The sequence below is a fragment of the Caretta caretta genome, chromosome 1, assembly GCF_965140235.1.
Source record: "Caretta caretta isolate rCarCar2 chromosome 1, rCarCar1.hap1, whole genome shotgun sequence".
NCBI classification, from domain to species: domain Eukaryota; kingdom Metazoa; phylum Chordata; order Testudines; family Cheloniidae; genus Caretta; species Caretta caretta.
Window position 1 is genome coordinate 121,297,031 of NC_134206.1, and position 13,923 is coordinate 121,310,953.

General features: G+C 35.9%; 1 protein-coding gene across 6 annotated transcripts in view; it reads right to left on the minus strand.

Moving 5' to 3' along the window:
- Nucleotides 1-643: 643 nt before the first annotated feature.
- Nucleotides 644-13,923, minus strand: part of UBE3A (ubiquitin protein ligase E3A) — a 94,784-nt gene continuing 81,504 nt past the window's right edge. For all 6 annotated transcript variants that reach the window (XM_048858757.2, XM_048858738.2, XM_048858747.2 and 3 more), the window contains 6 exons: nucleotides 8,350-8,555; nucleotides 6,146-6,310; nucleotides 4,925-5,080; nucleotides 4,757-4,830; nucleotides 2,645-2,788; nucleotides 644-2,315 (listed from right to left, as the gene is read on the minus strand). In XM_048858757.2, the coding sequence (XP_048714714.1) occupies nucleotides 2,195-2,315; nucleotides 2,645-2,788; nucleotides 4,757-4,830; nucleotides 4,925-5,080; nucleotides 6,146-6,310; nucleotides 8,350-8,555 (866 nt within the window). In that variant the 3' untranslated portion in view covers nucleotides 644-2,194. The remainder of the gene's footprint in view (nucleotides 2,316-2,644; nucleotides 2,789-4,756; nucleotides 4,831-4,924; nucleotides 5,081-6,145; nucleotides 6,311-8,349; nucleotides 8,556-13,923) is intronic.

Genomic DNA, 13,923 nt, shown 5'->3' on the forward strand with positions numbered 1-13,923 from the left:
ACAGAGAAAACTTGACATAAATATCATTTAGAACATTTCCTGGGCAAATCACATTAGAGAGATATGGTTTGAACAGCTCTAGAATAAACATGTGGTATCAAGAACTTTTCATACTTACGAAGTGCCTCAAGGCAATCACAAGCAGCATCTATGCTCACCATCTAAAGCACAGGAAGATGGCAAGGAGCCCGAATGACTCAGTAAGGCAGCATTGTAGTGAGAGATTTGCAATAGATGATTTTTTTTTTTTTCTTAAAGTTCTGACTCCTGCAGACATTAGGTGAGACTCCCAACTTTCATTTAACCCAACAAGTTTCTAGCCCACATGGTGGTGGAGAAAATCTTGAAAATGTATTCTAAGTGCACCCTAAAGCCTCAAAAACCAGATAAAAAGAATCCATTTTTTCAAGTCTCATTTAAAAAAAAAAATCAATTTTTAAGGCAATCTTGATGGTTTCGGACTCACTCATGGTTTTTGAACACTTAGGCTTGGCAACACTGAGTTATGTCATTTCTGGAGAGCTTAAGGTTTGTCTCATCCTCAGCATACAATATACTTTAAATAAAGGTTTCAAAATAAATAGTTTAATGATGCCCCATGTTAATTTATGAAAGGAAATCACTGTCTTCTTTTTCACTGAACCATGGTGAAAAACGTCACTGTTTTATTCAGCATTATAGTTACATAACAGTTGTCTGTTTCTATTACTAGAAAGAATTTATTAAAATAATCCTGAAAAGACATCTTTTCTCCCTCCAATGATTTCAAAACTATGCCTTTTACTGCCAATTTCACACAAATCATCAAATGGATTTGATCTGTAGTAGTCAGTTATAGCAATTGTCAAGGCACAAGCTCAGCTCTGCACATCAGCTGTTGCTTGTAGTAAAACGAGATATGCCAATTCTGTCGTCTTAGTTAAAAATGCATAATCCCTTTATTTTATATTGCAACAGAAGTTAACATTACATATACAGACTACGAAAGGTAAAGGATTTACTTCTGATATGATTTGTAGATTTAAATTCAAAACCTACTGTATATTTTATGTAGCAGAGGAAAGTAACCTTAGTATTTCCTTTCCAACAGTATATTTAACAGTTGGGAATAAACAATATAAAGTAAGCCTTAAAAGTTTGTTTTAATCATTTTCAATGCTGTCTGTTGTCAGATGAAAAATATAAGGTACAATAGCCATCCCTTTTGATATGTTGCAACACTGATCATGTGCCTTGATAAAGGAACAACAGTTCATTAAATAAGGATGATGACATAACATGTAGGGAAGACTTTGGATTGTCTATTTAAAATGTCAACGTAATAGGCAATTAATAATAAAACTTCATTTTAAGTGCACTTCCACATGCTTTTTGTTTATAATATAGCAACTTCCTATCCTTTTTTCAACAAACTTCATTCTCTACTCTAAAGCTGTTTGGCTGAAAATGCACTTTCCCCAGTAAACTTTTTTTTTTAAACAATGTAACTAAAACTCCTACCCTTTCAGAGACTAAGAAATATGTTTTGCTAATTTAAAACACAATATATTACAAGACATGTGAAGACAACACATAGTGAAATGAGTTTTAATTGTTGTGCTGTGACTAAAGTAAAGTTCTCAAGGCTGCAGTTTAACATTCCAAGTTCTCCCTTCCATCTTTATTGATTAAGATTTTGAACAGAAACTCTTTGGGGGCTAGAACAGCAGTAATTGCATCACACTGTTTTCCAAGACTTCAAGTTTCAAAAGCAAACTCTTCAAAAAAGTACAGTTCCTGATTTGATTAGATACAGGGACAAAAATATAGCACATACTTGAAGGTTACAGGGTCTACAAATGATGGCAATATTTTCCTTGGGAGAGTACAGTTTGTTTTCTTGTAAATACTCAAAAAGGCTCAACTTCAAGCAGTAATAAACACAAGCAAAAGTGATTTAACCCTTAAAATAAATATTCAGGAAAACCTCTCTGTACATACAAGTGAAAGAATAGGTAATACTTTCACGCTAAAAGAAAAAATAAAGAATTTGTTCATATAAGCAGCTGAAATCTGCTGTTCCAGCCCAGTGTCCCCAGTAAAGAAGGGAGGCACAAACACAGGTGACTACTGTAGCTCACTATCTTATGGCCTTTTTTGGACAGGGACATCACCACCACCAATTTTAATCCCTTTTGTTAGACTGATTTATTTATTACAGCATGCCAAATCCTTTGGCATATGTGATGGCCTTCAACAATCTCTCTTTAAGTTTTTCTTTGCTTGAGTATTCCGGAAGCAAAAGGACATTAAAGCATGTGTGAGATGTCGGTAATCTGAGGAAAAACAGAAAAGGAAGAATTCAGCCATCGGAATGCAAAACGCACACATATAAGTATCATCATCTTTTCGAAATACCATGCTATTTCATCTGCTTCCATAGGTAAGAACAAACAATACTCCAGCTTTGCTTTAAAATTTATACCTGTTGTTTTCACGTAACCTTGAGGTCAAAGCACGATAAAATATTATTAAAATGCTAATTTAAGAGATACTTAACTTTAATGTAAAGATTTGGCTGCTAGTATTTTCACTTTGCAGAACTCGTCTTAATTTTTAAGAAGTCAAAATAAAATTTTTACCAAATAAAAGGTCAATATTTTACCTCTCTGTGTCTGGGCCATTTTTGGCTATAATCATCTTTAATTTTCCAAGTCCTCCCACAGGTGCTCTGTCCGTGCCTGTTGTAAACTGCAAAAATAGTCTTTTCTGCTCATCTGTAAATGAATGGACTATTTCCCAGAATTCCCTATTGAGAAGAGATTAAAAACACAGTTGAGAAAGCAAGAGAAAAATATTGTTAAGAATATTTGATACAAACAAGACCTCCCCCTACTTGTATGTAACTTTCACAACTGCCAGAATTATGCAATTTGGAGCTGTTAACTGACACATTATCATATATGACACCATATTTGATCATCTACCACAGATACAATAATCAGCATACAAACTGAGCATATAGGAGTTGAACAAGATTGCATTCAAACATTTGCTAACTGCGGAAGTTTTGAAGCTATTTTTAATCTTATTAGGATAATTCATCATTGAGGAAAAAACATCACCATCTCTTATTTCATGGTCTTGAAGATCATCTGAATATATCTAGACTTATAAGAGAGACTACACACACAATTTGAAGTATTTCAAAATCCTTGAAGGTTAACCTGTTAACTTTTTAAGACTGTTTCAGTCTATTCTAAAATTAGCAAATAATTTGCAGATGCTGTCCATTTCTTTTCAATACTGTTTGTATTTTCTATATTTTTCAACTATTCTTATTGCAAAGCATTGTCTATTCTCTGATAATCTTGTTTCTCTCTTCTTCCTATCATATTACCAAACATATCAATATTTGTCTGACTAAACAGTTCAAGTCACGTGTCAGTTACCAGCTGTGTGTTAAGATCAAAACTGAGGTGAAAATAAAAGGTGGCTTCCACAAAATTAGAGGAATAAAAACAATAATTCATCAAAAATGTGTCAGCCTGATTATATATAAAATAATCTGAGCAGTTTTTGGAGCCCCTACATTTTTCTATAATCATAACTATGGTAAACACACTATTTTGCACATCCTCGTTCTTGACAAATAACATGGTTTGGAGGCCTTTTGTTTGGATTATATGTGATAATGAATGAACTCACTAATGGCCCACCAGAACAAATTATGACACTTCCACCCATCACAAAATCTTATTAGGATAATTCATCATTGAGGAAAAAACAACACCATCTCTTATTTCATGGTCTTGAAGATCATCTGAATATATCTAGACTTATAAGAGAGACTACACACACAATATTTCATTCACATTTGGCAACCTCAGTACTAGAATGATGTACAGACTGGAGAAGGATTAGAAGAGAAAGACAACCATGGGCCGGAGGGGAAAGCAGACAGCCGAAGATTACAAGAACTATACCATCCTCTCCCAGAGGAAGATGGGAAAGCTCTCTACAGCATTATTCCACTTTTGACCCGACAAGCCCTTCTGTGCAACATGGGCTCTGTGAGTGAGAAGGATGTGGTTGAGCAAACTGTGGCATAAATCCCGTAAGAGCAACCCCAAAGGACTTTGAATATTAATCTACCTGCTACCCCTGCTGTGTACTAAGGAACTTCTCCCCTGAAGGGTTGACTAGTGAATTACAGGGGAACTTTACCAGCACGGCTCCTACAGATTCTCTCACACTAAGAGAAGAATTAATTGGAAATTCTGCAAGCAACAAGATGTGGAATTTCCTTTCCTGTATGTGGGAATAATCCAGGTCGGAGATGAAAAGGCCCTAAACGTTTCTGAGACACATTTTTTACTAAACTAGACAAATAATAGGTAGCATAGTGTTAGAAATAATCCTGGCCAGTTGGGGATTATCTAATGAGTCCCTTCCATCTCTCAACAAGAAAGCACACGAGTAAAAAAGATCAAGAGCAAAATAATCATCATTTTTTACCCTTCAGTTTCTTCAATAGCTTTTGATAAGTTTTCCTTTGTTTAAAGAGTTTATTCTATAATAGCATGTTAAACATCTTATCATTTGCTGACTTTATTAAATACTCATAATTCAGTAATAATAAATGATACTTGGCTCTTGTTGGACTTCAGTGTGTACTTCAAAAACATGAACCTCACATTACAGATAGTGCCTCTTCATCATGAATTTAGTAAAATACAGTTTACTTGTATATCCCTTGAAAAGTTAAAGAACTTACCTAATAATAAGAGAGTCTCTGCTATAGCCACCATCATATTCTGTAGTTTCTTCTAATGCTTGAAAGTCTAGATTCTGTAAATGTAAGACATTTTATCACCACCCATAATTGTATCTTTGGGATAAGAAAACCAGCAATTTGTTTTGTTGCACATTCCAGATTTCTTACCCTACTTCCACAAATAAGTAATTCAATTTCCTCTGGTCTAAATAAATATTTCAGTGGAGACTCATTGGTCACCATATGGAATCCTCTCCGAAAGGCTTTGAACTGCTTTTCTACTGATTTGTTGAGAATGTAGTCCGCGTACAGATTGACAAATTCCTGTAAGAAAACAGCCCCAAAACTTACTTAATAGTTAAAAGCCAAATCCTACCCTTCAAAAAACAAGATACACCCTACAAGACATTTTGGTCTAATGTTTTAAATAGGGAAAGCAAGTATTTCATGGCATTGTATAATTGGTTTTCTCATAACTGGAACCAAGCCAGAGTGCACTGCTGGACTTGGCCCACCTACAATCAATCTCCGAGGCAGCTGAGCTATGACTGGACAATTGTGTTAACTTTACATGTACTGAAATTTTTCAAGAGAAATTATCCACATGCACACACAAAATAGTCCAAGTGGATTCCTCCCAGTTGGTGGACAACTTCATTTGAGAAACCAAGTTTATGAGCAAGGAAAAATTCTCTTTCTCCTACGCACACATCCGCCAATCTGGAGGACTCTGGTAGGGCACCGCAAGCAGTAAATAAAGTTTAAGCAATCACAAACAATGGTAGGATTCAAAATCTAAGATAAAAGCTCACTTCTACGTGTATCAAAATTTTGTGTAGTCTAAATTTGTATGAAATCTAAGACCATTCAGCAACAAATTACAACTAAAGGAGACAGTAGATGATCTTTTGGTCTGGCACATTTTCTTAGAAGATGATGCTCAGATGCTGAGTCCAAAATGTATCTGGGGAGATACACAATGTGAAGTCTGGTATGCACATTTCAATTTACTAGTTTTATTAACAGTTTACTCAGCAATCTGAATATACACAACAGAATCCCGAATAGATATCTAGGTTAATAGTTGCTTGTAAACAGCAAACATTAAAAAGGAGTCTTAAATTTCTGACTTGTTATACATAAACATGTGTTACAGAAAACGTATAATACAACTGGTGTTCTCAAAGTCATACATGCAAGAGAATTTTACAGAAGTGTTTTCTTCTGCTTCTTAACCCAGTTGGACTATTAGAATTTTAAATTTAACTATTTCTTTATCTCTAGCTGAAATTAATGTTTTAGTTACATGCCTACAGAATATTGACTGAAATTCTGAGATACATAGTAATAACAAAGATCATTCCACCGTTAGAGTGCCATGTGAGTTACCTTTCTGTTTTCATTTGTAATAGGAATTTTATCTCCATTTTCCTTTAAATCATGCATCATTGGATTGCCGAAGAGATCCGTATGAGATATTTGGAAAGTTATCATCATATCATCTTCCACACTTCCCTCATACTGTAACAAGTCTCTTAAACTCTGATAAAGAACCTAATAAAATAAAAACATTTGATGATATATAGTGGGACTTTTATTTTACAACTCTATCACCAATGATAATCAGAGTACAGCTTTAGATACGGATTGTCAAAAAACATGCTTGGATTGATCAGCTATATCTTTTGGGTGAGGTCACAACTTTGTACCAAATCCCAATTGTTCATGATTGGGACATAATCACTAGAAGTGACAGGAAAACGTTTGTGCACATAATGTGAAGAGGAGGAAGTTGACGTGTTGCTAAATACTTGACCCTGTCTTTGAAAAATAAGCACAAGTTAGGGTCAGACATTGCGCAGTATAAGTGGAATTTTAAAAAATGAATTTAAGTTGTTTGAAGGGGTTTAGGGAGCCCTCCGAGTCCCTACACTAAAGCAGTAATAAGCCCTGCACCTCTGAGGAACCGCCTAGGAATACCTCCCAGCAGCAGCAGCAGGGGATGTGCAGGCAGTAGCTGTTCAAGGACTCCCACTAGGGGACAGAGGTATGAGCCTCTCAAGGATGCAAACTGAAGGTCAGAGAAAGTGAGTGCTCTTTAATTGGAGAAAGTATAGTGAACTTTCCCCATAAACTTATTGTAAGTTTTAGCTGCAATCCTCATCCTCTCACCAGTTGTCTTCCTCCTATGCTCCACAAACACTTTCAAATGTACCATGTTAGTAATCACTGATTTAGGAACACTGCCTTTTAAATAAGATCTGGCTTTCTTGCCCTCTGAATTCTGGCTGTGGTACTCAACAATATCTAACGTGGCCTGACTACTTTGAATTTTATACAGTTTTAAGACTCTTAATCAGCATTTAAATATCTTGGTCTGTCTAATGGAGTTTATGAAGGGTGATATTAAAGTAGGGATGGCAGAGTAAGGCAACTGTGGAAAAGGAATGGAGGTAACAGGTAAACTGAACTTTTAAATCCACCCGTTTTCTTCCCACAAAAATGAGACTGGTCACCCCACATTTTGTAGCCTCTTGACAATTCTGAATTCACTTGTTACTAAAAATAAAACTAAACTGGGAATCTGAAATAGCTCAATTTACTTATTACAATAAAAAAATGAGTTTAAAGTTGCTATAAGCCCTCAAACTACAGCTGAAAGAGTGGCCTGACTTGGCATACTGTTGGAAGGAGAAGCAAATTAAACAGACCAGGGAATCTATAAAAAAATTAAGCTATTTTTTCTGATACAGTAAAATAAAAGGCATTTATAACCACCTTTATCCTATTCATTTTCTCTTTTCTTTCTTTGAAACATTTGCGATAGTGGAAGGATTTACTACATAGCTCTTACAAATAAAAATGGAAAAATTACCCCCAAATTAATTTAAATAAATCATTCTAACAGCACTAAAGCACACTAGGTTGCTTGTTAAAAAGCTATTGGTGTTCTTTGGATGGTTGAAGGCACAGGACCAAAATATGTGAGATGTGCGTTAACTGTTTACTCACAAATAGTTATTGTGGCTTATTGCTATTTTACAGCCATCAGCAAAAGAACCTTTCCTCCCACCTTTATCGCTATTGTTTTTAAGGTGAGACAATAAAAAGCATGTGAGAAAACTCATAATTGCTTAAAGAATTTGTGAATAATCTCCATCTGCCACAACTGCCTTTCACTTTAAAAAACTTAGAGTTACCACAGCGTAGCAGAATTTTTTAAAGTGTTTTACAAAAGATTGGTAAATAATATTCTCATTTTGCAGACTTGGTTGTTGTGGCATAGAAGGTTAAGTGACTTGCTCACATTCGTGCAGTGAGGCAGAAACAGAACCTACATCATTTGACCTCCAGACCTATTAGCTATCCTATTGCTAGCCAATGCATACTCCTCCAAATTAGATGTACTGGTAGCATCATGTACCAATCCACACATTTTAACAAATAACCATAGAACGTTTCCACTAACCTGACAGGGCATTTCACTTTCACCTATTCTGACAGTAAGCTTGTGTTGAAATCAAATCTTAATTAAATGAATATAAATTTTCCACAACCTGGAGTAATAAATTCAAGGAACACAATGAACTTACAGGGTGAGAATCTGCCAGATCACGGAAAGTTCCTTTTTTGCCCATTAGCTTCCTGTAGACAACCATGGGAAAATGTACATCCAGTATACAGTTATTGTAAATAGCCAGACCCAGTACTATGCCAATCAGTGTAAACTGACCCTCAGTTTCAAAAGAGGATGGGTTAAACCAAAACAGTTTTGTAGACTCATCATATGTGAACATACCTATAAGAAATGAATTTAAATGATTACTTTTATATTTAGAAAAACAACAAAAATGTAGAGTAAACATGAAGTTTAAAAATCCACCTTCTAAATCATCTGCACCAGATATACATGGACAATTACATTTTAAATTTAGTACTGTATAATTTACCAAAAACATTACATATTCATAGCATGAATTAATTTTTCCAGTTTTATAAAATGTGATGCTCACAGCCTATAGAAACACGTATGTCAGTTATAAAGCCACACATTTATAACCAATCTCCCAAAGTCTCCCTGCAATGGGATGGCACCCACCTCTCATGAGTGCCTCCTGGTTGAGTATGTGTGCCTGCAGACTCTCAATTTGTGTTGACCCTTGTCAATGGTTTCTCAGGAAGGTTTTCAACAATTTAGCCCCCCCGGCTGACTCTCTCACACAGTCTGTATGTCAAACAGAACAGACCCCTTCCAGGGTATGCAGTCCAACTGGTGCCTATCCCAGTACCCCTCTGTTGATATCTCTGTAGCCTCCACGGGCTTAGTCCTTAAATAGTCCCAGCTCTGGTATGGGGCCATACCCCAGGGTTTGCTCCCTGGAGTAACTGTCTTCCTGCAGCCCTCACTGGGCTCAGTCCTTATTCAGTCCCAGCAGCCAACCAGGAACGCCTTTCTTGCTCCCCCTCAGTCCCTGCCAGCAACTCAATCCTCCAGTTCCAGGCAGCAACTGACTGACTCTGGCCCTGCAGTTCCTTTTATGCGAATCTGCTGGGCCCTGACTGGCCGCTTGGAGGACTTCTCTTCTGCTGCTCTCTGGGATGGGGTATGGTAGGACCCAGAGGCCTCCAGCAGAAGCCTCTGGGCCTAGCGCACCCCATTACATTCCCCAAATCACAAAATAAGGTATCCCACTCAAGCAACCCCCTGCTGACAAAAGCTGAAGGCCAACAAATTCTAGCTCACTTGGACCAACAGGGTAAGTGAATTCCAAATCCAGGATTGAGACCCATTCAAAAAAGTTGGCCTGTCTGCAGGAATTTAGGGTTATAAAAGTATTTTAGTAGATCTCAACTAGTGGAATGGTGCATAGAGAGAGAAGCAGTCTTTAAGGGACTGTCTATATGTGGAATTACTCCAGAACAGCTATTCAGGAATAACTCCATATGTGGACTCTCCTCAATCCAAATTAACGTTCAAGTGTAGACAAGCCCTTAGACAGCAAGGCAATGGACTGGAAACCCCAAGCAGTTTTTGGAACACAAGTATATGTTCCCTATGAGACACATTACTAAGTAAAGTGGGAGGCTACATTCTGCTTTTTGAATTCAGTGAAGTTTCCAAGTGGTCTTCCAGACTACCACTGCAGCAAAAATGGTGGCATGTACTTTCTGTAAATTGAATGAAAAGTTAAAAACATAGAATAATGAGCAACTCTTGCAGTGTTTGCTGTTCTGATGGGGGAATAATTTAGAACTCTAGTTTATCCGAATCCATATTCATAAGATATCACAGATAATGCAAAAAGTAAAAGTTAAGTCAGAAAACACATTAAGATTGTAACAAAACAAGGCAAGCAATGAGAGCCACCATAAAGGATGAAGACTGCAATATCTTTTAAAAACAGTCTTGTCATAATTAACATAGACCCCAGCACAAAAATTTACTTATTCGCTTCCCCTTTACCATAATGATTTTTGATAACAAGCATAATAATTTTTACTCATCCTTCACTTTCTTCATGATTTCAATTTTACACAGCTGTTTTAAATTAACTTTTAAACAGATTTAATATGCAATAGATAACAGAACTCATCTATACTAATTTCCTAATAAATACTTGCTTATTTTTATGACACCTATTGGAGTACAAAGATTTCAAACACCCTAAATTATATTTTTGAGATTTTTCTTACACTCCCATTGAAACACATCCAGATGTTCTTCAAATTCACAGAAGCGACACCTTACACATATAATGACCTAACCGTGATGCTATAATGCATGTTACCTGTGGGAAAAAAATGTAAAACAACAGCAAGTAGAAAAATCTGAAATTATTTAGTTGTATTTCCTGTTTAAGGACATATTCAGAATTGCATTATGAAAGCAAACATTTTTTATCTCATCAAGCCATACCATTTCTCATTATATATATATATATATATGTATTCTGAACACCAACAAGTCATGTCTAGTCTAAATCTAATGAAAACTCAGCACAGAAACAAGTCTAAAGAAATCCAGTATAAATTTCTTAATAAAGGGAATTAACGGAAATACTTACCAACTCTCATCTATGCTGTTGAATACAATTTCAAACCTCAAGCACTACTATATGTCCATGCTCAGAGGATAAATGTGCATTTCTAATCTATTTATCTGAATTTTATGTTTATTCCATATCTAAAACTACAATAAGAATGGTAAGGTTACAAAGTAAAATAGCTGAATTAGGAAATTACAAAATTAAGGTAGACCATGCAACAAACCTTAATTCTGTCAGGTTGAGCATAGGTATATATTTTCCCACAGGACCCCCCCCTCGTAATTCAGAGCCTGATTCAAATCCCATTGTAGTCAAGCTGTCAGTGCACAGCTTGGAGAGTGAATGAGTCTCATCCTGTCTCATTCACTAAAGAAGATCCAAGACCTGAGTTCCATTACCAGTGCTAAGGCAGATTCCCTTTGGGACCTTGATCAAATAATTTTCTGTCTCTCTGCATCAGTTTCATCATATACAAATTAAAGATACTACCTACCTCTCAGAGAGCCCTAAAGCTAAAGCTAAACTAATTGGTGTTTGTAAAGTGTGATGAGTTTCTTCAGTGGAAGGCACTGCAAAAGTACAAGGATGTATCATCACGTTTCCCATTCAAATCAAAGACCTATACAATTCCTGTACTACCTTCATAATATACTTTTCCTATGCAAGAGATGTTTGGATAATTTCATCCATTTTAATCTTTTACGATCTGCAATGATTAAGTTCCTATGGCTGCAGATATCTGAAGCCTGGTATACATCAGTGGTTAAGATGTATAAACCACAGTAGGCAAGGTTTAAAGTATCCAGAGTCACATGCACAAGGCCAAAAAACCACACAGAGTTTGAGAGAAAACTGCTGCCTGGAGTCCTGGACAAACTAAGAAGGTACCAGAAGTTTGCTATATTAAGTGTGACACTTTCTCATATATATATGTATATATAGGTGTGTATATATCTACTGTATGTGGAGAGTGCACAAAACGGGTATAGCGCTGAATATTATTATTTTTTTAAAAGAGTAACAGATTTTGCTAGCTTTCAGAAATTTGTGCTTTATTAAACTACAAAATTCTATAAAGACTTCGAAGTTTAATAAATGTACTTTGATTGCTCCTATCAAATTAAAGAATATTCCAACTCAAAAATTTCTAGGTATCAGAGTTATACATAAAAGTTTTTTGTTACCACATTAAAGGTTTTAAAAGGCACAACGCACTTAATTCCCATTAACTTCCCCGTTACTCCCCATTGTGCCTTTGAAAATCTCTCTAAAATGTTTGATAAATAAAAACCAATAACCTACAAATTTCTCGCACTGATTTCACTAAAAGGGATAAAGCGGAGAAAATCTTCAGTCTAAGGTATACGTGATGCAATATGAATGTGATCCTTTTGGTTGCTATAGTTTTATTGTATGTACAACATGGAATATGACAAATTAATTGAAAATACATTTCACTTAGAGGCGGGCGGGCTGGCCAGGCTGACACCTCTACAAAATGGCAAGAGTTAGATATCTCACTGCCAGCTCTGATGCCTGCCAAACCCAAATGTTCCCCAACAGCAGTGTGCTCTCTGCCCTTCTGACTTGGCTAGTAACAACTTAGAGATATCTCTTTCGAAGTTCCTTTAGGGTTGTTGCTGGCACTGGAAGCTTGTTTTCCGGCAGTTTAGTTGCTGACCCCCTCAATGCTGATTGTGTAAACAAACGCCTAACTAAAAGGCAGGGACTCCTTTTCCATTTAAAATGGGATGGGGGGGAGGTTGGATTTCAGAACAAATTATTTACTTTTCAAAAGTGTGAATTTAATGAAACAAGACATCCTTTCAGAGGAAGATTTTTAACACTCAGATATCTCTCTTCACCAAATAGGTCATAAAGGGCATGAAATAAGTCCACTGAAATGCATCAGATACGGAAAGACTTCCTGACATGTTTTAATTTAAAAACTTTGTGCACAATAGGTGTAAAAAGGTGGTTACATACGAACAGTTCAAATTGTAATTGGTATGTTAAGGAGACATCATTTTAATTCCTCTCCTACATTATGCACTATAAGAGTGAAACTGAAAAACACTCAAAAAACTTCTATTTTCTATTTATGTTGTCTATACATTTCATTATTCTGACCTTTAATAATGAAAGGAGACTAGCCAATTTCACGTTTGTTTCTATTCCATTTCACTTTCACGTTCTTACAGTGTAGCACAATGATGCAGTGATTGATTACCCAAATATTCCCCTGTTACAGCACAAACTGTTTTGATTACAATTTTTAGAAGATTTTGGGAAAGTCTCTAGGGATCTTTTAAGTTTTGTAAAAGCTTTTCTCAAAAAGACTAAATTTGGGGACAAACTGGACCCAAGTATTCCTTTAACATTTCTTCCTCCTCCTCATCCCTACATAACAATGTCCTTCAGCTATATTCAATTTTAAAGGGGAATGTCAACTTGATAAATCATACCAGTCTGAATTTTTTAAAAAAGTTACAATTTTAAGAAACTAGACAGACTTTTTTCAAGTTCATTTTATTTTTTTGGCATAGAACCGTGTATTGTTGGTTTCATTGTATCCCCTATAGTCAGTTCTCTTATATGAGTGGCTCTTTCACACAGCAGTGGAGAGTGAAGGGAGAACAGGACAGAAAAAACATTTTAAAAAAACCACACCTCAAGAAAATGTGATTGTTAAACCACAAAAACCGGTAGGGGAACCCAGGAGTAGGTGTAATACAGAAACTACTGCTTTTCTTTTTAATTGATTTGCATTTGACTGTATTTCTAAACTTTCCACAACAATTTAAATCAGCATCACTACTTGAGAATAAAGTTAATCCTTTTTTATATTGCCAGATTTTGAAAACTTGAAAAAAAAACCTCACCTCGTTATACAGGTTTGCCTTGGACACTTGGTAAGACACATTTTTTTCTCCTCAGATATGATTACTAACCCTAGAAGCAAAACTTGAAGCCAAGGGGGAAGCCGAAAGAAGGTTTAGATTCAAATTTTAAGAAGCGGGTAAAAATAAAAATATTGCATTATTTGTTAGTGATCTAAATGTGTACGTGGTAACTTTCACTTGTGGCAATTAAGGTATTTCAGTCATTCCAGTTGTCCTT